This window comes from Podarcis raffonei, chromosome 6 (genome assembly GCF_027172205.1).
Source record: "Podarcis raffonei isolate rPodRaf1 chromosome 6, rPodRaf1.pri, whole genome shotgun sequence".
NCBI classification, from domain to species: domain Eukaryota; kingdom Metazoa; phylum Chordata; class Lepidosauria; order Squamata; family Lacertidae; genus Podarcis; species Podarcis raffonei.
In genome coordinates this window covers 42,314,021-42,338,492 of record NC_070607.1, presented here as the reverse complement: position 1 = coordinate 42,338,492, position 24,472 = coordinate 42,314,021, and the positions used below count along the sequence as shown (strand labels likewise).

Genomic DNA, 24,472 nt, shown 5'->3' with positions numbered 1-24,472 from the left:
ACAATCTACCTTTATGTGATAATGGTAATGTTTACCCATAACATAAATTTGTCCTAGGACATAGGGCAAATAAAGAGAGAAGTGGAAGAGTGAGTATTTGGTTTACCTTTTGTACAAAATTGTTGAACAAGAAGAAGTACTGGGCACAGTTTTTGCAGTTCTCAGGGACGTCCTTGTCCAGCAGACCAAGCAGCACATCCACTAACTGATGCAGACTTTTCAACTGTTGAAAAGTAAAGATGGGAAGATCTTGTATTATCAGGAAGGCGGATTTAATTAAGGCACATTTAATAATAAGTACAAAAGGCACCTACTGCCTATGGATTTATTAGGCTTGCTTAAGACAAATGCCAGGCAGTTTGGTTCAGCTGGCCATTGGGCATTGCTTCCTTAACACCCCCCTGAACAATTCTATTACATATCCACCTGGCCTTTGGCTTGGAGCCAATTTGATTCCCTCCCTCCCTTTCTTTCTTTTTTCCTTTCCTTCTCCTCCTGCGATGAGGCTACATTTTAATATTTTAATGTTTCCATATTTTAATGTTGTATTTTAATTTTGTTTTTAAGTTGTAATCATTCAACTTGTTTTTATTATTGCTTGTAAGCCGCTCTGAGCCCGGCCTTGGCTGGGGAGGACGGGGTATAAATAATAATAATAATAATAATAATAATAATAATAATAATAATAATAATAATAATACATTTCAGGACTCACACATATCCTTAGAACAAAATAACTTTATTTAAGAAGGGCGTCAGCGTATACACTCTTAGAATAGAAGGACTATAACACTTTCAAGTCTGACCACTGGCCCAGCAAATTTAAGTAAAAACACTCAAGCTTAAAAAGCTCTGTATTGAGCACAGCGACAACAACTTTGGTGTGTGTCTATGCAAGGAGCTAAGCAGGACATTTAAGCCTCTTTCTCTGACCACCAACCACCTCCTGAGATTTTACCAAACGTTGCCCATACATTCTCAAATGGATCTCTGCAGCCGTAAGAACAGGAACTTATTTTTTCAAGTAGGAGTTTCTCACAACACTTAATACTGCACTTAGACAAAACCATCACAGAACCATAGGATTTGCAAACGTCTGAAACTAGTCACAAGATTCTGGCAGTGAACAGACTAAAGAAATACGACAGGAAGAGCAAGGGCGGCAGAGGGGTGGGGAACAATTAACATATACCATTAATGAAGCAGTAGCATACAATTTTCTGAAGTGCAATGAAATGTTTCGCATACCAGCAGTTACATATTACTGACCTTTTCCTGATAAAACAAGGCACTGTCTAAGGTTTTTTCAAGAATGGTGGCTACAGCAACTCGCACCTCTCTTACACTGCATTCCAGTAGAAAAGTCCTGAAAAATGCACACATGCAATAAAAATGAAGATGCGCGTGATAGAATCCATCTCTCTCATGTGCTAGTAGAAATCTGCAATCCCTGCCTTTTACTCAAGTGTGAAATCCAATATTTACACTTCTTTGAGAGTAGAAAGACTGGATACGGTCACTTAATAGCCAAACTGAAGGTGCCTCATAGAATGTAAATGATATCTATGTGCGTCTGACAGGAATTCTTCAAATCAGCAGGACTTAATACCATAACAAAATAGACAGATTAAAAGGAAGCAGTAATTGACTGCCTAAAGCAATGTAGATAGGCTTTCCACTGAAAGTCGTTCAGTGTGACAGAGCTTGTCATTTGGAGCAGACACATGCCTACACACACACACACACACTGACTCACTGTGCACTTAATGGATCAAGCAATTTTTATATTCATGTCATAAATTATATTTCCTGCCAGAAAATATATCTAAAAGGCTATCTGCCTCTCCACAAGTAGATCATTCTCTCATATGGCTTATTCATCCAAGTAGACAAATTTTTGGGTACATGCCTCTAATGAAGATAAGCGAGTAGTATATAATAGTTAGACTTGTGTACTTATATTGATACTTACTTTATGAGCTCTCGCCCTTCTGCCTCAACTAAATATTCAACCAACCATTGACAAGCTTCAAAACTTTTAGAAACCAAAGCATCAATGGTTGCAATCCATTCTTCTATGTCAACCCTTAAAAAATACACCAAAAAACAATCACAGTAAGGTCAGCAAGACTTCAATATGTGAAATATACGTTTTCTCTCTTTTAAAAAGCTTTTAAAAGTGTTACCTGAGTTTTTTCTTGGTTCGCAGACACGTCTGGAAGAGGAACTGGACTGCTAGTTGTAAACTTACTCTTGCCATAGATGGATAATGGGGGTGCTTTAACTTTGTCTAAGAAAAAGAAAGTGCATCACATAACACCACAAGTACTGGCCTTTCTGATAAGATTATTAAACACAGTTTTCAGACTGGAACTGAGATGGTGCCAAAATAGTTTTAGGATGGCACAAGAAGGTAAAGAGAATTATCTGAGGTTTCAGAAAAATGCTTTGTCAAATGTCTGGTGACTTCCACTCTTCTGCTAAGCTCCTTGGTGTTTAAAGCAAGGGGGAAAACAGCTTCCGTCCCTTGGATTATGCTCTGGGAGCTGCAATCCAGCACAAACTTTTTCTCATTTTTTGGAACTTCCTCTTTAGCTCAAACCAAACCATGAGTGTGTGCGGTGGCCTCAATATTTGCCTTGTAACTGCATGTGTTTTAAAATTCTGATCCATTTTCAAATTGCTTCCTGCTATTTGACTTGATTTGGTTTTGTGTAAACAAAATTCTGAGTTTCCCATTCACTATAATGGAGAATTGAAAAATGGTATAACTCCCCCCTCCCTTTGACCAAAGTGGATGAAATTTACAAGGGCGAGGGAAGCAGATATTTGTCTCTTGCCTTTTCTCTTCATACAATAATTAAAGGTGTGTATTAAATGCTTCATACCAGCCTTTTCATTCCAGTGGTTTTGTCCTCTGATGGGTTTTACAGGCCTACGATAAGCCATACAGCCTTAGGGTGTCTAAAATGTTGGCTGCAGAGTTTTGGTGTTTCAGTTTTCTTTGTTAAAGCAGAGCAACACAGGAGCTAACATATATGTGTGTGAGTAGCTTCTAACTTCTTAAAAAGTCCTACACTGCTGTGCTTTGACAAAAAACACAATCTAGAGCCCTTCAACAACATTTTGGACAGACTCACTTCTTGCAAAGAGATGTAGGAAAAAATAGATATATGAGGGAAAAGTACAGAAACAATGGGACAACATAAAGCTTTGTGGGATGCTTGATCCAACTTGGTGGAGGGCAGCCCCACAAATCACCCTGTTATTTGGCCCACACACAGGCAATGAGCACCCTAAAAGATATAATCACAGACTGAACATATGTTTTACTGCAGTTAAGTAATCAAAGAGGCCATAGTATGCTATATCAACAATGCATTCATTTTTAAAAAAGAAGTTTGCTGCTGGATAGTCTTAATTTCTCCCCCTCTTCCCACTGAGGACAGTTTATCTTGTTCTGGCTCCACTGAGCCTCAGCAATTCACTCCACTTAGTATCTGAAAGATAAAATTCATCACTCACAGCATTTAATGAAGCTAACGATAAAACAAAACTAAAATAGTCACTGCTGTAGACATCTCTGTTCTTCATAAACTTCAGGTTTTCATCTCTCACCATCTGAAATGACAACACATGTCTGGTTTTAGAAATAAAAGTCAAGGATATATTTAGAATTTCTAAATCTTTCTTACAGAAAATATGACATTTTTTAAACAAAAGCATCATTAAAAGCAGGATGTTAGAAGCAATGTATATCTCATACTGTATGTTTGAAATGGCATGATTTGGGCTGAATTAGCTGTAATTATCACCAAGCTAATCAAGTCATACTGGAAAGGCTCACTGAAAACATTAGGCTCAGTGGGCTGCAGCAGTGAGATTAATGGCAAATTCTATGTGAAGAATTACCAGCAAAATAAATAGAAAATAGAACTCACATTTATTACAGTGCCATAAAACAGCAACTAAACTTTCACATGTTTTTCTGTCATGGATGCTTCAGCTGAGATTCCTGCATTGCAGGGGGCTGGACTAGCTGACCCTTGGGGTGCCTTTCCAACCCTACAATTCTATTATTCTATGTTATAGTGCTGGCAAAGATAAACAAAGGGGCAGCTACAATTGAGTTGTCCACTGAAAATGACAGACATTAGGCTTACAAGAGAGAACTATTTCTTCACAAAATGTGATTAATTTATCGATTATCGAGTCCCACAACATGAGGAAATGGTCTTCAATTGAATAGCTTTAAAATGAAGTGTCACCTCTAAATCTACGAGATTAAATTTTGATTTTTGTTTTGCTCCCGAACAATTCAGAGAGTAAAAGATATACCTATATCCATTACACCTAGAATTTTATCTTGTGAATACTTGACATTTTCATGACATTTTCATAATGTTATCTAGCTGCCATTAACACTGTTTACCTGATATATCCGAACCGGCATTTTCTCTACAAATAAGCCTTTTTTCTCCCCTTTCTTGACCAGCTTGGTCAAGATGGACAAGCGGTCACTACTGGGTCTATGGGGCCGTGGCGATGATTGTGGTGAAACATCTGGTGAAGATGGAGCAGACCTAGGAAATAAAACGCATGTAAGCTCAATTCTGAAAATATATTCTTCCATTTGCTTGACAAAGTGCAAAGCCAAAGTTCTCAAGTATGTTGTGCATCTAGCAATGCACATTTGATCATAACTTTACGTTCTGCGCATGGAAGGCCTGAACTTGTTATATGGCTGATTGTGGCTACAATCCTGCATCCTTTGCTAGGGCAGCAGGCTGTGGAGCAGTGTTTTCTAAGAAGCCAGTGTAGCTTCTCCTCCTTCATCAGGTCTCCAGGGCTGTTTACTGCTGTGGTGCTGAGTACATTGCTCTAAACAGATGCTCCCATGCATTCAACAACCTGCCAAGCCCTCTCTCACAGCTCTGCCTCTGCTATTACTAATACACCGTATCTGTAATACCCAATGATGTTCATAACTGAACCATTTCTTTTTCGTAATGAAAAGAGCCTTCATAGAGTCAGCTGGCCAGCCCCCTGCTAATGGAAAAAAATGAAACAAGGTAAAGAGAAAACCAAAGGTTTCTTTGACTAAATGTTTTTTGGCCGTTTTAGCAGGATCTGAGTTTCATGGTGCAAGTATTCACCCCCAAATGGTTATGTTCTACTTTTTCAAGGTTATATCTTTAAAAAGTTTCAATACTGTAGCTTGTACAGTCCTATTCCTTCATACAGCACCCACCTCCTAAATGTCTTGGATGCCCCTAGTCATAAACATACTCACAGAAGCTGTCCTGAGCTTATGTGTAACCAAATTATAGCCTCAAGAGTACTCCTCTGAACAGAAGATTATAAATTCTGCAGAGGTCCCTCATGGAAGGAATAAGCTTCTGGTTAAGTAGCTTAAACACACACACACACACACACACACAGAGAGAGAGAGAGAGAGAGAGAGAGAGAGAGAGAGAGAGACTGGAGGGGAAGCAAGATGTTCTGCTTGTGCAGGAATCAGATAACTGGGGTTAGAGGTAGGTAAACTTACAAAGACAGGTCCTCAGCTTCCTGACGCACGACGCTAACTCTGCTTTTCTTTGGCAAAACTGGTGAGTTCTGGTCAGAGACTCTCTGGTAGAAGAGCATGTAGGCATTCCAGTAGCGGCGGCGAACATCAGGATATGGATTTGCTGCGAAGAAGAGATATCCTTATAGTTGACTGACCTGATTCTTGCAGCAGAAATACTGGCCTAACTACAACTTTCAGGCAGTTGTTAATGGAAATCTACACATTCCAACGGGGAAAGAATAAATTGCTGATTACGGGGGTCAACAAGCAACATTTTCCATGGCATTTTTTTTTCCAAAGGCAGGTGGCTCAATTCCATTTCCCACCAAACATTTTTCTCCCCCCCACCCCAAGAAAAGCAGGTCTGTGCAGGAAACAGCACAGCACTGATATGCATGCATGCTTCACTCTGTGTGTGTGTGTGTACATGCACAGAAGCAATACACTACACACCACACGCACATTTCACGTTGCTTCCTACATGGAAATGCCTTGTGTAGAAAAAGCATGTGTTGGTGTAGCAACTCTGATCACACCAGTTACACTCTTCAGTTCCCAATTTGTTAAGGAGCCATATGAATAGAATAAAAAACAACAGGACAGCAGCCATACAGTATGTCAGTAATATGATTAAATTTTTCTGAAGACAGATGCCAAACTTCCACATCAGCAACTGTGATCCTGTAACTCAGCCCTGAAGTGAGTAAGATTTAAATGCAGGGAAAAGTGATAATGGAACACAAAATTTATACTTACACTGGTCATAAACTTTGGGTCTATACTCTCCGCCAAAGCATTCATACTCCAAAGTTTCATCATTCAACTCAAATTCTTCAACAACTGTGTCATTGAATTTGAACCATTTTCCTTTTCCACATCCCCTGTTGGTAACACACAGAAACACAAGCCATGTTCACTGTCAAAGATGATGGCTTAAAAATCTCAAAAAAAGTTTCCTAATAGCTTTCCAATTCTCATGGCTACCAAAGAGATAATCTGCATTGAGAATGATTTCATGTTAAAATCAAATATGGAACAAAACAGATCTGAATATAAAGGGATCAGAAATCACAGCAAGATGGCAGACACATTCACCACCAGTCTGTTTCATACAATGATTTAAACTTTATAAAGATAATCCCTCCTGTCACACACATCCTTTGAAAGGAAGATTCTGGTTTTGTTTTAAGCCAGAGCTACCCCATTACATTTGCAAAAACTTTCAAGCATACTGGTATACTTTCATACAGAGCTTTAAAAAGTGCTATACAAAAATGATGCATTTGCCAATAGGAGTTTGCAGGTTTAACACTGCATGGTCTTAGCTGCTTTCAAGTACGCAAGCAAAGAACTAGTAGAGCCCGTCCAGAGCAGACTATCTCCTTACCTTCTATCTTTGATAAAGGAATAGTAGTGCCCTGCATGGGCCTGACCGCTGTGCACTATCACCCCAACCAGCTCATAGTTTTCTGTAGGGGCCACTTTCTTCCGTGGGGATCCTGCACCTCCCTGATCGACGTGTCGCCCATTGTCTCCAACTTCCGAAGAAGAATCTTGCCGGGCCATTCCTGAAACTGTATAGGGTTCCATGTTCAGCATCCAGGGGAACTGTTTGAAAGGAAACACTTCCGATTAAATTTAAACCTGAGCCCTATTACTTGTTTATAAACCTCCTGTAATTACCTAAAACACAGGGCGCTAACCTTTAAAGGTTGAACACAAGAAATAGTTTATGGGATGCAGAGTCATAGAGCAAACCAAATCTGTTTTTCCAGGACTCAGCATGGAACTTCCAATTTTTTCCAGTGAGGAAGATTATGGACTTCAGCTCAGAAAGCAAGTCACAATCACTTCTTTTGAAATTCTGCAAGCACCATTAGTAGTTAGGGCAGGTCTAGCAGAGGGACAGAGATACACTGTGGGCAACATGCATACTTGGAAGAGAATAAATAATGGTGAGAAGTAAAGATTCCATTCCATTCCTTTAGAGAAATAAAGAGCAGCTGTGCTTACCTTTATCTGTTCATCGTACTTAATGGAACGTCCACTTTCCCAATCAAATCCAAATCTCATGAGGTGGATCACCAACAAGCTAGGCAGAGCTTTAATGCACGTCCGCTTTACTGTAGTTCTCTTAAAAACAGAAGAGAGTCACCTCCAGCTACTCATTTTAGCATCAGGGAATGCATACTTCCTGCTCACTGTAGAGAAGTGTTCTTACAATTATGAATTTCGGTTGACAGAATCAAAGAGCAGGAAAACTATTTTCTAAAGGCTAACTACTAATTCCTTATCAAATCATTTACTACACGCCTTTTCTCAAAGGCAAAAACTTTCAAACATACAAATATTTTGTCTCTACTTTGCCTAGGACACCAATATTCTGAAGTGACCCCCCCCAATATATATATATACTACCCCAGGACTCATCAAAGGAACCGCAGAATATCAATGTGATAAAAACAAGCACACATTAAACTTGAGGGCTTGGACTAGACTCATTCTCCAGATCTCTAAGTGTACTAACACACCCTGGGTTGTCTCTCCCTTAGAGTATCACAGGTATTTTAACTATCACCAGGGAAGGGGGGGAGCATTACCTTTTCTTTACATTTCTCACAGTAATATGCATTACTTCCTTCCAGAATTTCTCCTCTAACAAACTGATCCAATGAAATTTCCAGGCTTTGACATGAAGTGACTCCTAGATTGAGAGCCATAAAGGCTTCCTCTCGTTCATACCTACAGCAAATTGGATAATGAAAAAGGGTTAGACTGCAATACTACCAACTCTATTGTTTCATGATTTAACAGATGTCTCTTTTTGGCAATATCTTTAACAGTTAAACCCACTGCAGACATGAGGCTTATCATCTCCTTTGATGGTTTACAGAGCAATCTATAGTGTAGAAAATCTTAATTTACACTGTCTTAAATTAAGCCTATTTCCAGCTCTGTGAAGGAAGAATAGGATTCACACCACCCATTTTGCTGGCTAAGTTCTGCCGGGTTGTGAGGCCACATGACTTAACTGCAAGGGGTTTGGAAAAGGTCTAATTCTCTCCTTGCCCTGCTCCACCTCTGCCAAGCCCTCAGAATGCCTCCCTTTCTTGAGACTTCTGTTGGCAACGCTCTGGCTCAGACAGGGTGAAAGACTTCTGCCAGCATATCCCCAGCTGAGGAAGCCCCAAATCTGCCAGAACCAAACCCATTCATCCCAGAGGATCTTGAGTTTGGATTGTGCTGTAAGACGGCAGGCTATAGACTCATGGCTCCATCCCATCCTTCCTGCAATTTCAATCCTGGTGAGGGTTTGCTGCTTAAAAACTAACCATGGTTACTACTTGTGAAGAATTAAGAAGTAGTATAATTACAGATGCAATACTAACCATATTGACAAGAAAATGGGGGGTGGGAGTGTCATACAGGATAGGGGAGGCGGGTGCCACAGAAACAGATCTATGGCAGCCTTCTTTCACCTGGCAGCCTCCAGAGGTTTTGGATTCCAAATCCCATCAGGCCCACTCAACATGGCCAATGATCAGGGATGATGTGAGTTGTAGCCCAAAACACCTGGAAGGCACTAGGTTGGGAAAGGGGTAGGAAAGAGACTTCCCAGTCAGACACCATCTGCTGGGAACATGTTTTCCATATTTGCAACCAAGCTGATGTGTTTTATTTCTACTTTTAGAAATGAAGAATTGGCAACGGCTCATATAAACCCTAACCTATGAGAATTATAAAGGCTTGAGAAATTAATTTAGAAATCTAATGTAATGTGTTGATTGAGAAGCGATCGGGCTCCTCTCCCACATAATCCAGGGAAGGGAGGATAGAAATGGTTGAGCCTTGAAAGAGCTCTGTGCTGTTGCAGAGCAGGCAGGGTTAGGACTGGGTAGGCCATATCCCATGGAATGTTGAAAGCTGCCGAATGACTGACATGGCCCTGCCTGTGGAAAGGAGAATTCCATGCCTGAATCATGCTAATCTGCAAGAGAAAAAGTTGAGGGGGGAAATCGGCAGTGTACTTATCAAGAGCTTTTTCTCCTTTAAAATGAAGTCACTGAATGGCACTAAACAAAGATGAAAATCAAGTAGTTCCAGTAGTTCCAGTAGTTAACATTAAGAGTTCTTTTTTCCAAGTAGGCTACCCGTAACTAGGAATAACCTAGTTAAAATTCACCCACCTATGAGGACAGTCCTTGCAGATTTTCTGATCAGAGTAGATTCCCTGGAAAGTGTTCTTAAATATTTGGTCTCGTCCTATTTTCTGTAAGAGATAAAAAAATGCTAATAGCAACGGGCTTATACATGAAGCGGCTGTTAATGAAAAGAATTACTGTGTAATTATAACACCATAACAAACATAAAAATAACCTTGAGGTATTCATCCATCTGATCTATAAGACTTGTGAAGAACTCATAAGCATCTTGTTGTTCACGCACATAGAGCTCCTTGTTCCACATCTTGAAGATCTAAAATATAAAATGTATTCCATAGAGTCACTGCTTTAAGATACTGAGACTCTTAAGGAAAGCAGCAGATGCATCTTAGTTCCCTGGAAAAAGCTTGCCTCCTAGTGGAAGGAGAGGAGAACATGCCAGTGCACCACTGGATTGTGACCAATAGGAAGAAATATATATTACAGTTGCACCTTGGAAGTTGAACGGAATCAGTTCTGGAAGTCCATTCGACTTCCAAAACATTCGGAAACCAAAGCACGGCTTCTGATTGGCTGCAGGAAGCTCCTGCAGCCAATCAGAAGCTGTGGAAGCCCTGTCGGACGTTCAGCTTCCAAAAATAGTTTGCAAACCGGAACCGTCGCTTCCAGGTTTGCGGCATTCGGGAGCCAAAACATTTGAGAACTAAGCTGTTCGAAAACCAAGGTATGACTGTATATTCAAACAGGTAAGAGCCCTTTAAGTATTGCTGCATTTCAGTATGTTTAGACCTAAATCTACATGTTAAAATTGGGGGTGGGGAGAATTACCTTCCAGAAATTTTCAGGTATGTAATACTGCAGCTTGCTCTCCATTAAGTGACCGAAGAGTGACTGAACTTGATAGAACACATTGTCATCGGGATTGTCCATGTCATCGTCAATCGAAAGTAATGCCTTTGGAAACAATTGACAAGGAAAGTTATTGAAAATGCATCACATTGAGGAACAGTTCAGTTTCGTCAGGAGTTGGTAAGAGCAGTACCCAAGGTATTTAATATTAATATTCAACATACCCAAAGCTTCCTTATTAGCTATTCTCACCTTCAACAAGCATACTGGTTAGGAAGATGGAAGGGACGAAGGGTAGGGCTACATGGCTGGCCTCACTGAGAGGCTTCTCACCAAACTGCACTACCTCAAAGGACCGGAATTCATTCTGTCCCCTTATAGGAACTGGATGGAGGAGAGATCACAAGGCTCCCGTATCTGTCCTCCAAGCAAAGCAGAGCAAGAGCCTGGGCTTCAAATGCCCATGTGCTCCAACTATGGCCCAGGTGGGCCCAGAGGCATTCTTCAAAGGAAGGGGAAAGAGGGCGAGCAAGCTCCAGCTCTGTGTTTAGCCTCCAAACCTTTTCAGAGAAGAAAAGGAATCCTGCTGCTGTCTGGGAGGCTTGGGGATGATGGACCAATTGTGTGTGTGCTTCTCCTGTTGTTTTGTTTTTGGTGCTTGTGTTTGTGTGCAATTTGCTTTTGTTGTTTGGGGCTGGGTGTTCTCCTTGCTTTTAATTATTTCCAAAGTTATGCTTTTTGTCACTGCTGGGGTATGCGTGTTTTGCCTGGTTTTTACTGTGTTTATTTTGTGATGTATGTGTTTTTCTGGGGATGCTGCATGTTTGTTTTGTCTGTATTTTGTCATCTACACAAGTGTTTTGCCTGTGTGAGCGTCAACAGTTTTTATTCTGTGACATGCGCATTTTATGGTGTCCCAGAAAGTTTTGGATTTCTAAATGTGCCTGAGCCAAAACCCTACCACCAAAGTTAGAGATCCCCTCATTTACTACATATAAATCTCAGCCTTGTAATTTCTGAACTAGGTAGTTTTCGATTTACCTCAGAGTTGTGGCCCATTTTCATGATTCAGCACTCCTTCCTTCCCAGAGTCCATACTAGATGTGTGAAGTTAACAGGCATCCCAAAAGAATTTGCTTTAAGAACAGTAAATAAAGATTACCTCGGGAAGTCCTGGCTGCATATAGAGCTGTTGGAAGACTGCATTCATGTAGCATGTTGCACCTCCATTTTTTAACCCCACAAATCCTGAAATGGATCGACCGTCTACAGGTGGGAGATACTGGAAGAAAGGGAGGCAGAGAGCAGAAATTTGTAGCAAAGATTTAAAGCATTAATGGATATAATTTTTTTAAAAACTGAATATCCAAGAGACTTTCCAAAAGTATTCATTATGGTCCCTTCCAATGCTACAATTCTGTGACTCTCATTATTTAATCCATTCTGAAGATCTGACATTTAGCTTCATATATACATAGCTGGAGTGAAAAAATTTACTTCCATTAAAGTAACCCACTTACATCAAATTCCTTGGAAAGAGCTGGATCAAGCTGGTGATGCATAGAGAGCAGCTCTTTTGTAATAAGCTGTAGATTTGAGGGCGAGCTATCTGCCAGCATCACCAGCACTTCATATGCTGCTAATCGGCTATTCACTGTACTGCACCTAGAAGGGAGCAAAAAGAATCTGTTCGTGCTGCATATTCAGTTTTCATACTAGCAAGATATATCAAATGACCTACTTCCAATAGTTGCCACAGGGAATCCAAGTAAAGTTTAATGCCCATCTGTGCAGTCCAATTTTAAAACCATTCAGGGCATTTTTATTTCCCGGACCAGTGGATGTTATTTATTTTGCAGAGGAAGGCAAGGAAAAAAAATCTGTGTGCTTATCATTCCCCCCTAAAGAAAGCTGGTTCCGGGATGTAAATAAAATGACACTTAAGCAGAAAAGTACTTAGATTTCTGCATAAAATCCCAAGCTCAGTGCCTAAGTTAAGTTACACCCATAAGAGAAATTTACGAAAACAGTTAACCTGATTTCTTTGTTTCTGGGTATGGCATTCAACATTTTGAGGGAGTTATGGACTGTGATAATGCATGGGTTAGTTACACCGGCCCTATGGTCCAATAAATTGTTCAGATGCCTTTCTGCTCCTGAAAGAGGGATTGAGCTTTGCTTTTTAAAACAACTGAGCCCTTTGGATTTTGTAATGGACCAACTATAGCCATTCAAATTATGCACAGTAAAAATAAATAGTTCTGGAAGAGCATTTACAATATTGCTTAATAATCTTCAAGAATTTGAAATGTGATTCTCCACAGATATGGAACATCATGTTCTAAAAATGTAATAAAGGACATGAGAGCAATATAGATGATTTATAATTGAGTAGTATTTCAATATGTTTCTTAATAGCCCCTCTCAGGAACCACATTTATTCTCAGTTATTTAATTTCTCGGCACACTCAAGCACTGCTTATGAAGTTTACTTTAATGTCTTTTTTAAAAAAAGGAAATTGTTCCATTCTGCACAAAGCTGATTGACTATTCAAGAATGGTAGATCCAAGCCCTCTGTGCTTCTTTGTTTAATACAACGAAAGTCCTCATGCACTCTTTACTTTGGATGAAAGTCTTGCTGAGTGGCAGCCACACTGCCAGCTGGAGAATGGCTGTTCAGAATAATCCTAGATGCTCGGAAGAGGAAGTCATCTAGTAATGGTTTGATCAAAGACGAACCTATAAAGGGAATAACATTATGTTCAATGTTGACCGTTACAGGATTTATAATAAATGATCATGCAAGAAAAAGGTGTCCAGTGAGGGATCATTCCTATCATCTCCACTTAAACAGGTCATAGGAAGCACAGCTGAGAAAGGTCTTACTGGATAACTGCTGCCAGCGTCAGAACAGATAGCTTCACCTTGGCGGAACACAAACCGGACTATAGCAGCTTTCACCGTATTTAAAGAGCACCACCACCATAGTTTCCCCTCCCTTTACTAAAACAACTAAGCAATGATTATCAAATGGCATCACATGCTGTTCCTGTTTTATTGTAAGCTACACATATAGCTATCCTCACCCCAGAGAACTGTTATTTTTGTTCTAATTGTCTAGTTTATGACCAAAGCACTACGAATCAAATGTGGAAAACAGCAAATAATTTTCATTTAAGACCACTGCTATTTGAAGTATGTTCTAAGCAGGCAGGAAAGTGAGACAACCTCTGCTCCCTCAGGTCTTAGCCTAAGAGATAGTTGGCCATACTGCCAAATTTGCTGCATTTGCTTATTTGCCTGAAAGCTTAAGCCTTGCTCCACAAAGGAAGTGAAGAACCATTCTCTTTCCACTGTGAAAATTAGAACTCTTGTTGCCCATGGCAACCAGATGCAAGCAGCCTGACCTGACAAATTAGGAATTCTGGTGACCTGAAGCCTCAGCAATCTCAGCAGAGAGGAAGAAATCGCTAGGTTTAACATTGTAATGACACAACTAAGCACTGAAAGCAAGTTACCTAGCATTTCCTTCTCTGTTCCGCAAAGTGACAGGAGGGTCTTAATGAGCCTCAAATGTCCCGCCAACAACACATTGTCAGCTTCACTGGTTTCACATTCAGCTGCACGGGTAGGTTCAAAGTTATCCAACCACGTGATCTCATCCTCCAACATAGCAGCTGGGCTAATCTTTAGTTGTTCCATTTCTGAAGCTAGGTAAGAAAAACCACATGGGTTAAGCCTACAGAACAGACGGACAAACTTAGGTTAACATTTTGTTTCATATAAAAGATATTATTTAGCTTAAAATGAACACAGAATTACTTTTTGGAAATGAAATGTCAAGACACAGGTAAATGTTCCTTTTTTTTTTAATAGTTGTTATGAAGGCGAATAACATTTTTTTTGCTCTTCTGCCTTTCTATCACTTACTCATACTCCTACATACATCCCCTAGTGGCAAAGAACACGAGAGCATTATCCTGCCCACTTTTCCTAGTTCTATAAAACAATGTGAAAAAAGCCAAAATAGCTCTTGTATGTTATTTCCATCCACAAGAAAGTGGAACACTATGGTAGTTGTAGTGTGTAGTTTCTTATGGTCTTGAAAAGGTAGGAAATGGTAATAATAATACTTTTATTATTTATACCCTGCCCATCTGGCTGGGGTAGCACTGCTACCCACCTGTGTGCTCAGAGTCAACTACTAATCACTTGAGACAATTAGACTGCACACTAAAACTAAAGAGAAGACCCAGGCAAACAGTTCATGAGAGAGGCAGATGATCTCTCACTTGACCTCTGAAACAGAGTTTTTAGCCCATGCAAATACAGTCCTGCACAGAACTACAAGGACACAAATAATGGAGGAAGGATAAGAACCCAAGAGAAACACATTTCTCTCTCTCCATAAGCGCAATCAACATTAATTCTTGACTCAACTTCGATGGCACTGTTTACCATGTGGGTAAGGGACGTTTTCTTATGGTACATTAAGTTTCAAGTAGTTTTGATTCCTATTACTTACATGTGAGATCGTCCAATAACTGGCATCTAAGGTCAAAGTACTCTGTACACTGGGACAAAAGCCTAAAAGCAAATTCAGGCAATTAATACCGGGGGGGGGGGGGGAGATCTCAGAAGCATGTAAAATATTTACAGAAACCTTTACTTTCCTGGGTACCATGTACACATGCAAGATGTTTATTCAGACCTAGCCAACATGTTGGCTTACATTCTATGCTATAAAACCAAGGTTTGCTTTTATTTTAAGTTCACAGTAGTGAATTGTTTGTGATGATGATCATCATTCATCCCAGAATAATATGTTGAAATGCTATCAGCTTAAAACCCCCTTCTCTGAAAGCAGATCTAGGATTTGGTGTTCACATTTAATGTTTAACATTTAAAGCAAACATTGCTGCACATTCAACATCATGGATGCTTATTTTCTTATTGGAAATCTAATGGTAACAGGAAGAAGGCTGAAGTTTTGTTACTGGCATGTAAGTAAGTTTTAAACAGCGGGGAAAAACCCCACAGGACTATTGGTTTTTTGTGCATTTACTATGATCAACAAATCTAAAAGTAAGTTAGCATAGTATGCTGGCTGATGCTACTGCCTCCAAATGCTTATCCTCTCTTTGTACTGCGTAGATTGTGGTTCAATGCTGCAGTATGATTCAGTAACTTCCTGGCTATCCAATTCCTATTCAAGCAACCACAGGGGAAATCATAACTTCTCAGTTCACTTCTAGCACTCTTCCCCCCCCCCCATTTCACAAGTTTTTACTGCACTTGTCTTAAATAAGCATTTAAGACAAATGCTTATTTTTAATTCTTACATTCTCTATTGAACAAACATGCCTCCAACTTGCCTCTGGTTGACGCCTCTCATGATGCTGGTAGGTGACCAGAGCGGCAGCTGAGCGGTAAGGACGACACTCAAAAGAAATTGGTTTGGTTTTTGTATATCAGGGTGAGCTGATGTGTCTGTCTGACTGAGGGTATACAATTGGTCACAGGCCACGCGACGAATCTGGAACAGGGCAGAAGCACACGTCAGATCACAAACCTAATACCACTGTCTTAGAAAACTGTTAAAACACCCAAGTTACTATCATAATTTGTCCAAGCTAGCTGAGGCAGACAAGCATGTAAGGAACAGAAGTGACCATGCAGGCTCTTTCTCAAGTAGGCATTAGGACAGCACCAAGTGGTTGTCATCCTCCAATTGCTCACTTGAGGCAGGAAAAAATGTCATCAATCCACTGCTGCTTTTGAGGCAAATCTTAGTTTCAGTTTTAAACTGGCACATCTGTATAAAGTATGATAAAAATGCTTGCAGTTAATTTAATTCCCAGATGTTCAGTCCTCTAAAGAACACAGCTTTCTCATCCTAGGAACTTGCTTGCTTGAAAGTCAGTGGCATAGCCTAAGTAACTTAATCTGTAGCAAATGTTTTTCAGCTGCCACTGGCATGAGCACTTGGTCCATGCTACAGGGCAGAACATGCCCTGCTCTCTGCAAGAGAACTGCTCTGAATATAAATGCAAGCACCTTACCTCTGCACTTGGCGAGCCAAGTAGTATGTCTATGATAAAGTCAGCAACACAAGGGAGGTTGTAAAAAGATCCTAAGAAAAACACAATGTGGATTGTCACAATTTCTTTCGTGAGAAAGCACTATAGTACTTAATACTCCTAGTATTAAAATATCATTGGGAAAATCTAATAGAATCATTAGCGTTATATGGCGTTACAGTAAAATGTGGGTGCCAGATATAAGCAGAGGTTGAGAGAAAGTGAAAACAGAGTTGGATGGTAACAAATTGGGACTGGGTCTTTGTGGCTCAATTGTATGTAGGGTCAGGAAAAAACAGAAAAGCTTCGTCCACTTCTCTCAAACCTACCTAGCTGCTGACTGCGGAGCTGTAGGCATGTAACTAAGAGAGACAAGGCCTCTCCTGCAATCAGTGCATCTTTGGTGGATACAGAATGCTGCCTCACACAGATCCCAGCATGCAGAGCTGTTGGTTCTCCTTCACTTCCTGAACTGCAATTGCTTCCTGCAATATGTTAACAAGTGACAAAAGATTAAAAGAAGTGTAGATCTCTCAAGTTAGGAATGAACAGCTACAGTTGTGATAAAGTCTTATGAGCAACACAGAGCTGAGGTCATTGCCAAATCTCAGCTGTTTCAATTCTGTTAAGTCAGTGGCGTACCTGAGCTGCTAAGACGGTTACGAATGCCAACAGGGAACAGCGTGTTGCTTTCTTTGATCGGCTGACTGCTTCCCACCAGGTCAAGCCGCCCTGCAGCAGCCGCCCATGAGAGTCGCATAAAACAAGCAACTGTGGAAGTGAAGTCGTTTGCTTCCATTGTCTGGGGGGGAAAAAAAAGAATTATTGTTCAAGATACCAATGTGTTAGGCCAGAAAAGCACTTACAGGTGACACCAAATCCAAGGAACATAGTTGGAAACAGGAGAAAAACTCTGGTTTTCTGGCAGTGTGGCATTTTTTAAAAAAGGTACTAAAATTCTGCAGAGCAGATGTTTGAGCTCTGCCTTTAGCAGGGCTACTGCTGCTACATTAGACCTACTTACTTGGATTGCAACCCGCGCAGCAGGAATGATCTCCTCCACTCTGATAGAGGACCTGTCTGACACAGATAGCTGGCGATAAGAGGACTTCTCTGGGGTTCCACACATTGACATCTGCCTGGTAGTCTGCCGGCTCACATTACGGAATGGGCGTGACGATAGTGTTTCCACTCCATGTTTAACAATATCGTCATCAAGAAAGGTAGGCATGGTTTGCCCAACAAGCAAAAACCTAAACGTAAAAAGAATTGTGCTGTTTTGAACAGTGAAGGCACTATGTACCTTAGGAAGATCAAATACTGAGCAGATTAGGGTCATGCATAGCTACCTTTGAAAAATCAATCACATACCTTGCCAGCTGTAGACAGATTGAATAAACTCCCTGTCTTGTTTCATAATCCACTTCTGATGGGATGGAGTCTCTCTGCATAACATTCACCACCAAGCTGGAAAATAAATTTAGAGATTTTTAATTAAGACAAGAAACATATAACGCATGTAAAAGTCTGTTGGTTGAAAATATTTCCCTGTATTGATGAGGATTAATATAATGTGTTAATCACTTAAAACAGAGCAGCCTCGCTAACACCATCACTAAATCAGGGGGCCAGTTGACAGGCTCCACCAAATTCTGACTATCAGCGGGTGAAACGGGGGAAAGCAAGGCCTCTGGTATACATCAACTTCTTTCTGCACTCCACAATGTTCTGGACACAGATCCATTGACCGTGCCATCACAATAATGGCAGCACCTGTCACTTCCTTCCTTTCTGTGGTCCAAAGGCATACTCTTCTGTTGGCGTGTTATGGCTCAGTTGGTTAGAGCATGGTGCTGATAATGCCAAGGCTGCAGGTTCAATCCCTGTATGGAACAGCTGCATTGCAGGGGTTTGGACTAAATGATCCTCAGGGTCCCTTCCAACTCTACCATTCTATGATTCTAAGCACACAACCACTGGAGACTAGAAATATAAGCAACTCTCATTTGCCGGTCAAGTACCGAAGTGCAGATATGCTAAGAGATGACATTTAATACTTACAACCTCCAGCTTATTTTTTAAAATTCTAATCAACTATTTAAATTTATTATGACTTTATCAGTAGGACATAGTCAATGCCATCTCAGTGCCTCAAACTGTCTACTCCTATTCAAAGTTAAGTGCAGATTCAATGATCAATGGCATAGTACTATCTATTATCCAGAACTCTTTGACAAAGCATTTTCTGCAAACACCTTAACAGATTTTGGGAGGACAGCACCAACCACCGAAAGTAGTATTGAAAAAGCAAGAATATCCAGGTTGCACTGCAGTTTTGGCACTTCTTTGTGTAGGATGTGCGAAGAAAGGCTTATGGAAGTGGAAAGGTAACAGGAAAAAACCCTTGCTGCAATTTATTCAACATCATACACACAAAGAAGGCAAACTACCTAGTGTAATTTATGCTGTCCCCACAGTATTTGGAATAGCTGCTTGAATACTACTATTGAGAGCACCATTTACAGTATTTATACTGGTATTAAATGTATACTGAGTGGAGAATGCTTAAAGGCTAGTTCTTGCACAGCTGGAAGGTTCCACTTCAGAATATTTCTTTCAACTAACCTCAAGCCACCTGCTCTGAGAAAATTTTCACAGAAAGATTTGGCACAATTTCTTGCCATTTCATCATCTGCTGTAGGCATTAGCTTGGAACTCAGGACCTGAAAAATATTCAGACTTTAGGTAAGTGGCAGAGTTTCAATGGAGCAATACACTAAGCCGCTCTCTCACCCACAGGCAAAGTATGCTCAGATGGGCAAGAGTTCATATTACACTCTAACACTGCTACTCAGAATTAACTCACCAAACTACGGCACTTGGTCATCTGAATTCAATGAGACCTTTCAATAATGTTAATTCATTCTTTTATCAACACCTGTCATATAATTAAGAATATTAACACAGTCAGAGGTCCCTGAATACTAACAAAGCTTTTGCGAAGTGTGTTTCAAGGCCCATGACAATCCCTGTCATTTCAAGAGAGAAGTTATGGTATATTTACATAGTATGTAAAAACAAGGTGGTGAGGGAGTGCCATGCGACCTGGTAAACAGATGTTTAGGTGGTTGCAAGAGAGCGGGATCACTACTATGGAAACCATGCAAAGATAACCCAACTGTGGACAACTGGAAAAACAGTGTCACTACAGCAGAGTTTCATCTTAAGAGAATTCAGTGCCTCCTTTTTGTTTGCTAGCACTGTGTGTATTCTGCATGTTGGCATGCGGCTGCAGGTGTTTTGTGTTTGTTTGTTTTTTTGTTTGTTAGTCTGGGTTGCTTTTTATTACTTGCCTTTCCCCCTTTTGGGGGATGGGGTTTTTTGCATGTTTGTTTTGCCAGCTTTGTTTTGTGTGTGCTAACATCACCCCATTTTTCTTCTGTGAATGGATATATTGTGGCATCCATTATATTTTTTAGTTGTTCAGATGTGCCTCAGGACTCAAAATGTTTGAGGACCCAAGCACTAAACTATAGTTTAGCACTAAATGGATGAGCCTCAACAAATCAGTGGGTTCAGAAACTGCCTTTCCTCTGTCTTCCCCAGAGTTTGTTGACACTTGCCTAAGTCACATTTTAGTATTATGGTGTAAACCAGGTCGCTGACTGGCGGCAAAATTTCATACAGAAAACTTTCCCAACTCTACCTGGAGATGCCAGGAACTGAACACAGGGTCTTCTACATGCAAAACAAAAGAATTGATATTTGACCCTACCCCACACTTCCATGCCAATTTACTCTTACCTCAAGATTGTAAAGTACTCTAAAAGTAGACATTCCTGGGGCAAAAGACCTGAAAAGACTTTCAAGTATTGAAGTAGCACTAGGCTGGTGTTGATGCTTTGTAGACAAAGAAGGCGACTTTGAAGACTGGGAGTTTGATTCAGAGAGTAATGTTTTCTGAGAAAAGAATAAGCATAGAGAAATACAAATAAGAAGGCAGATCTGATATAACATGGTTATATAGCCATGACAGCTAGTCTTTGGAGTCCTGAACTTCCTAAAAGTAATAAAATCTCTTGCAAGCACCTTTTGCTATACTCTATACCAGGGACAGAGGACTCATGGCCCTCTCAATATCATTGGATTACAAATCCATCCCTGACTACTGGTGCAGCCGACTCAGGCTTATGGAAATTTGACGTCTGGAGTGCCACAGATTCCCCATCCCTATTCAATACCATAAAGAGCTATAAAATACAATCTGTAGATTTTTACAAAGTTTATGCCACACCCTTCTTTTTCGATGCACCCCAGTGTAAATACCATTTCTCTTTAATTAGTATTTTTTGTAATTTACATTATTATTATTTTTTAATAGCTGGCATCCATCTGTCTTGGGAGACAATGGAGGAGTGTGCCTTTCGGGGTGAAGTAAAACTGTTATAAGGTTGCAGCATGAGAGATATGGGAGAGACATGTTTTGTGAATGCCAGATTAATTTTAACGTAGTTTGCTAACTTCTATGAAACATGTTTAGGACCCAATGACTATTTGCTACTATCCTATATAGGTAGCTAGGACAGCCATCCTTAAGGGTGAATGTTAAATGAGCCTGTGGCTTAGGAACTTTACGAGTAATAGATTCTGTGCCAACTTTACAGATGAAGCTAGCAAGCTAATACACGGCTGTGCTAACATGGCATTTTTCCTGCCCCAGTGGCGATAAGCACATTAGCCATGCTATCTGAATCCCTAGAAGGAAAGTAATGTGTGCTAAGCAAAGGAATCCCACCCCCCACCAAAGCAACACATCATTAATAATAAGAGAAATAAAATTAATTTAGCCAGTGATGGTTCAATTCTTGCTCCACAATGGCTAGCATTTTCCCAGCATTTTATAATCCCTACAATTTAATGCCCTACCTATTTCTTTCTCCATTCCTTTCAATCCGAAGCTCAATCAGTAAAACTAGACTATGATTGTGTAGTTAACAGAAAAATATATACCTTTCGTCCAAGAGAATCTAGCTGATCAAGAGCTTCCTGAATAGCTGGGTCAGTAGGAATCAGCAAAAGAAGCCTCCGTACTCTCAAAGTAATCCTGAAGAATACAAGAGACATATAATGTACTCAATTTCTGCTGGGCTGGACACTATGCCTACTGGTAAATGCTTCCAAAATTTATTTATTTTTGCAGCCACAGTATTTCTACAGTGTCTTCAATAACACTACTTACCTTGGCTCTTCTAGGTTCGCAAGCTGGTACAGCATGTCAAACACATTACACACAAGAGCCATTACCACTCCAGGCAGGGATTTTTCCTGAGGATTAAGAACACACAATTAACTTCCCTATTTCTTAAGCAATTTGTTAGGGTTCTCAATTTTTAAAAATTGAGCGATATAAATTTAAAACCTGGCCTAGGGATGTCAGCTACTTGCCAACACAAGGCACTGAATCCTGTATACTTCTCTCTCTCTCTCTCTCTCTCTCTCTCTCACACACACACACACACACACAAACACCTGCAGTGTTGATCTGAAATTCTGCCAAAGAAACCACAGCTTCACATTTCCAATACTTTTAACTTTTATGTACAGAGTGAACCAAAACATTACACCTTGGAATTCTAAACTGTGTCATCAAATATAATGAACAGCAGCAGGGAGGATGCTTTATACTTTTTCCATTTCTGCTTACAGTTAGAACTACTTCAAACAATTCAGATGCATTCATTTCTGAAATGATCACTGAAATCCTGTGTTCATCAAAATCAGATGAGAAAGGTGTGCTAGCAGTTCCTGCTGGATTTATCAAGCATCTCAATTCAACTGGGAAAAAGTGCAGGATCAGTGTAGTAACTGCATGTAGCACTAGCTCACTTCAGTTTATTTTCAACTGATTTTAAAATTCTGACAAACTAATTTTATAAAGATTTGAATCACGACTGACCAATGCAGGGTACAGAGAAATGGAAGATACTGGAAAGCATTTTTTTAAAGTGAAATGAAACCAACTTAATTAATGAAAAAGTGTCTTTTTGTGTGTGAAATCTATATTTACTCCCCCCATGTTGTACCTGTTCCATTGCATATGATGAACTGAAGACATTGCTGCTGTTGCTGGAGCTAGTGGAGGAATCAGCAGAGCTTGCTGATGGGGTTCCACTTCCTGATGTCTTTACTGTAAGTGCTTGTTCTTCCGAAAAGCCCAACTGGTGAAGTAGCTTTTGATCTTTATTCACTGTTAGCTGAAATACAATATCTTTTCTTAGCTTCTGCAAACCGTACACATCTAGAATACTGATAAAACCATCCTAACATACCAAGCTGTCATTTGCAAATATCTGTATGTTTTCCACAGGAGCATTCAACAGCTTTGCTATCTTCCATCTGACACTCCCTATGATCTCATTGCTATGAGCCTGCAAAAATGAAGTGGAAGTTAGTTCATTCATGTTCTCAGTTCTAGGAAGTATTATTAGACAGAAACCAGTGACCCATAAGGGAAACTTTCCCACATTATCCTGCAAGCCCCATTTACTCAGCATAACCTTGACAAATGCATCTCTGGGTTATTTGTGGGGCATAGGAATTTCTTCATTTTTTTCTTCAAAAAATGAAGCCCGGCCTCCCACAAGGTCTGAGGGACAGCGGACCGGTCCCCTGCTGAAAAAGTTTGCTGACCCCCGCTTTGCATCAACACTCAACTCCCTTTTTGCTGAGAATTTCCACACCTTAAATATAAGTATTTTAAAATGCACTAAAATTGCAAGAGCATACCTCTACTGTAAAGGTATCTTTGGTAGATTCATACATAACATTAAGCGTTAAAAGATGTCCATGAAAGGAGGCACCGTGAGGTAGAATAGTACGTGGAACGGAGTAAAGGTCCTATGGAAAGAAAGTGGTAAAAATGACCTTTGACACAAATGATCAAGGAACAATTTAAAATGAAAACTGGCGTAAGCTGATCAACTGAACATTTTTATCTGTGTTTTAGCTGTCACAATGATCCGTCCATTATACAGCAAAGCCTTCCCCAACCTGGTGTGCGCCAGATATTTTGGACATCATCATTGCTGCCCATGCTGGCTGGGACTCAGTGGCAGAACATCTGCTTTGTATGCAGAAGGTCTCTGGTTTAATTCCCAGAAGCTCCAGCTGGGGCTGGGAATGCTCCTGCTATGAAATCATGAAGAGCCACTGCCTGTCAGTGTAGAGGCCATGCAGCTCCAAGTCCATGCTTTTGCCACTGCACTGTTCATGGGTCTTGTTCTTCAGCGAGTCAGCTTGGTGCCGCATGGCCTGTGGGTGGAGAGGGTTGCAGTGGTCCAGAATGGAGATCTTCTCTCCATCCTGCTCCTAGGTCACTCAAAGGAGTCCCAATTTCAGGTAAAGCTCAGTGTTCTCATTCACTTGGGTAGTAAGCAGGGCCCATGATCATGGAGCAGGATCCAATCACTGCAAGCTACTGTTGTTGCAGTGGGCTGTTAACGGGTTGTAGTAGTTGTTGTTATTATTATTATTAGGACTTCTTAGTCACCTTCCAAGGTATAAATTTCTTCCCAAAACTTGAGAGACTGGGGCTCCAGGACCAGTTCACTAGATCACTTGCCCTGCCCAGTTCAGCCAAATACAAAAGTAGCCACCACTAATAAAACTGTAGCCTTTTCAATCCAGTTCTGCGTTGGTTCTCACCCTCCTCACTCTCTGATGTGGCCCAAAGGTAATAGAAACTTGCTTGCTTAAACAATGAGTCTATGTGTGTGTTATTGGATGGTTGTTTTTATTCTGAATATGT

The 24,472-nt window shown here is 40.4% G+C and overlaps 1 protein-coding gene across 1 annotated transcript in view; it reads right to left on the bottom strand.

The window, feature by feature from the left end:
* The window catches only part of USP24 (ubiquitin specific peptidase 24), a 72,583-nt gene that overhangs the window by 11,196 nt on the left and 36,915 nt on the right, over positions 1-24,472 (bottom strand). The window contains exons 25-56 of the mRNA XM_053392315.1: positions 23,452-23,562; positions 22,995-23,093; positions 22,749-22,919; positions 21,905-21,990; positions 21,676-21,769; positions 20,470-20,625; positions 19,291-19,388; positions 18,037-18,132; positions 17,690-17,918; positions 17,308-17,467; positions 16,995-17,150; positions 16,648-16,718; positions 15,961-16,121; positions 15,111-15,172; positions 14,104-14,295; positions 13,207-13,324; positions 12,105-12,249; positions 11,747-11,866; positions 10,564-10,689; positions 9,950-10,048; positions 9,760-9,842; positions 8,173-8,314; positions 7,586-7,705; positions 6,960-7,180; positions 6,329-6,453; positions 5,552-5,693; positions 4,433-4,583; positions 3,526-3,621; positions 2,187-2,290; positions 1,973-2,086; positions 1,270-1,366; positions 107-223 (exon numbers count right to left, since the gene is read on the bottom strand). Coding sequence (XP_053248290.1) covers positions 107-223; positions 1,270-1,366; positions 1,973-2,086; positions 2,187-2,290; positions 3,526-3,621; positions 4,433-4,583; positions 5,552-5,693; positions 6,329-6,453; positions 6,960-7,180; positions 7,586-7,705; positions 8,173-8,314; positions 9,760-9,842; positions 9,950-10,048; positions 10,564-10,689; positions 11,747-11,866; positions 12,105-12,249; positions 13,207-13,324; positions 14,104-14,295; positions 15,111-15,172; positions 15,961-16,121; positions 16,648-16,718; positions 16,995-17,150; positions 17,308-17,467; positions 17,690-17,918; positions 18,037-18,132; positions 19,291-19,388; positions 20,470-20,625; positions 21,676-21,769; positions 21,905-21,990; positions 22,749-22,919; positions 22,995-23,093; positions 23,452-23,562 — 4,062 coding nt within the window. The remainder of the gene's footprint in view (positions 1-106; positions 224-1,269; positions 1,367-1,972; positions 2,087-2,186; positions 2,291-3,525; positions 3,622-4,432; positions 4,584-5,551; positions 5,694-6,328; positions 6,454-6,959; positions 7,181-7,585; positions 7,706-8,172; positions 8,315-9,759; positions 9,843-9,949; positions 10,049-10,563; positions 10,690-11,746; positions 11,867-12,104; positions 12,250-13,206; positions 13,325-14,103; positions 14,296-15,110; positions 15,173-15,960; positions 16,122-16,647; positions 16,719-16,994; positions 17,151-17,307; positions 17,468-17,689; positions 17,919-18,036; positions 18,133-19,290; positions 19,389-20,469; positions 20,626-21,675; positions 21,770-21,904; positions 21,991-22,748; positions 22,920-22,994; positions 23,094-23,451; positions 23,563-24,472) is intronic.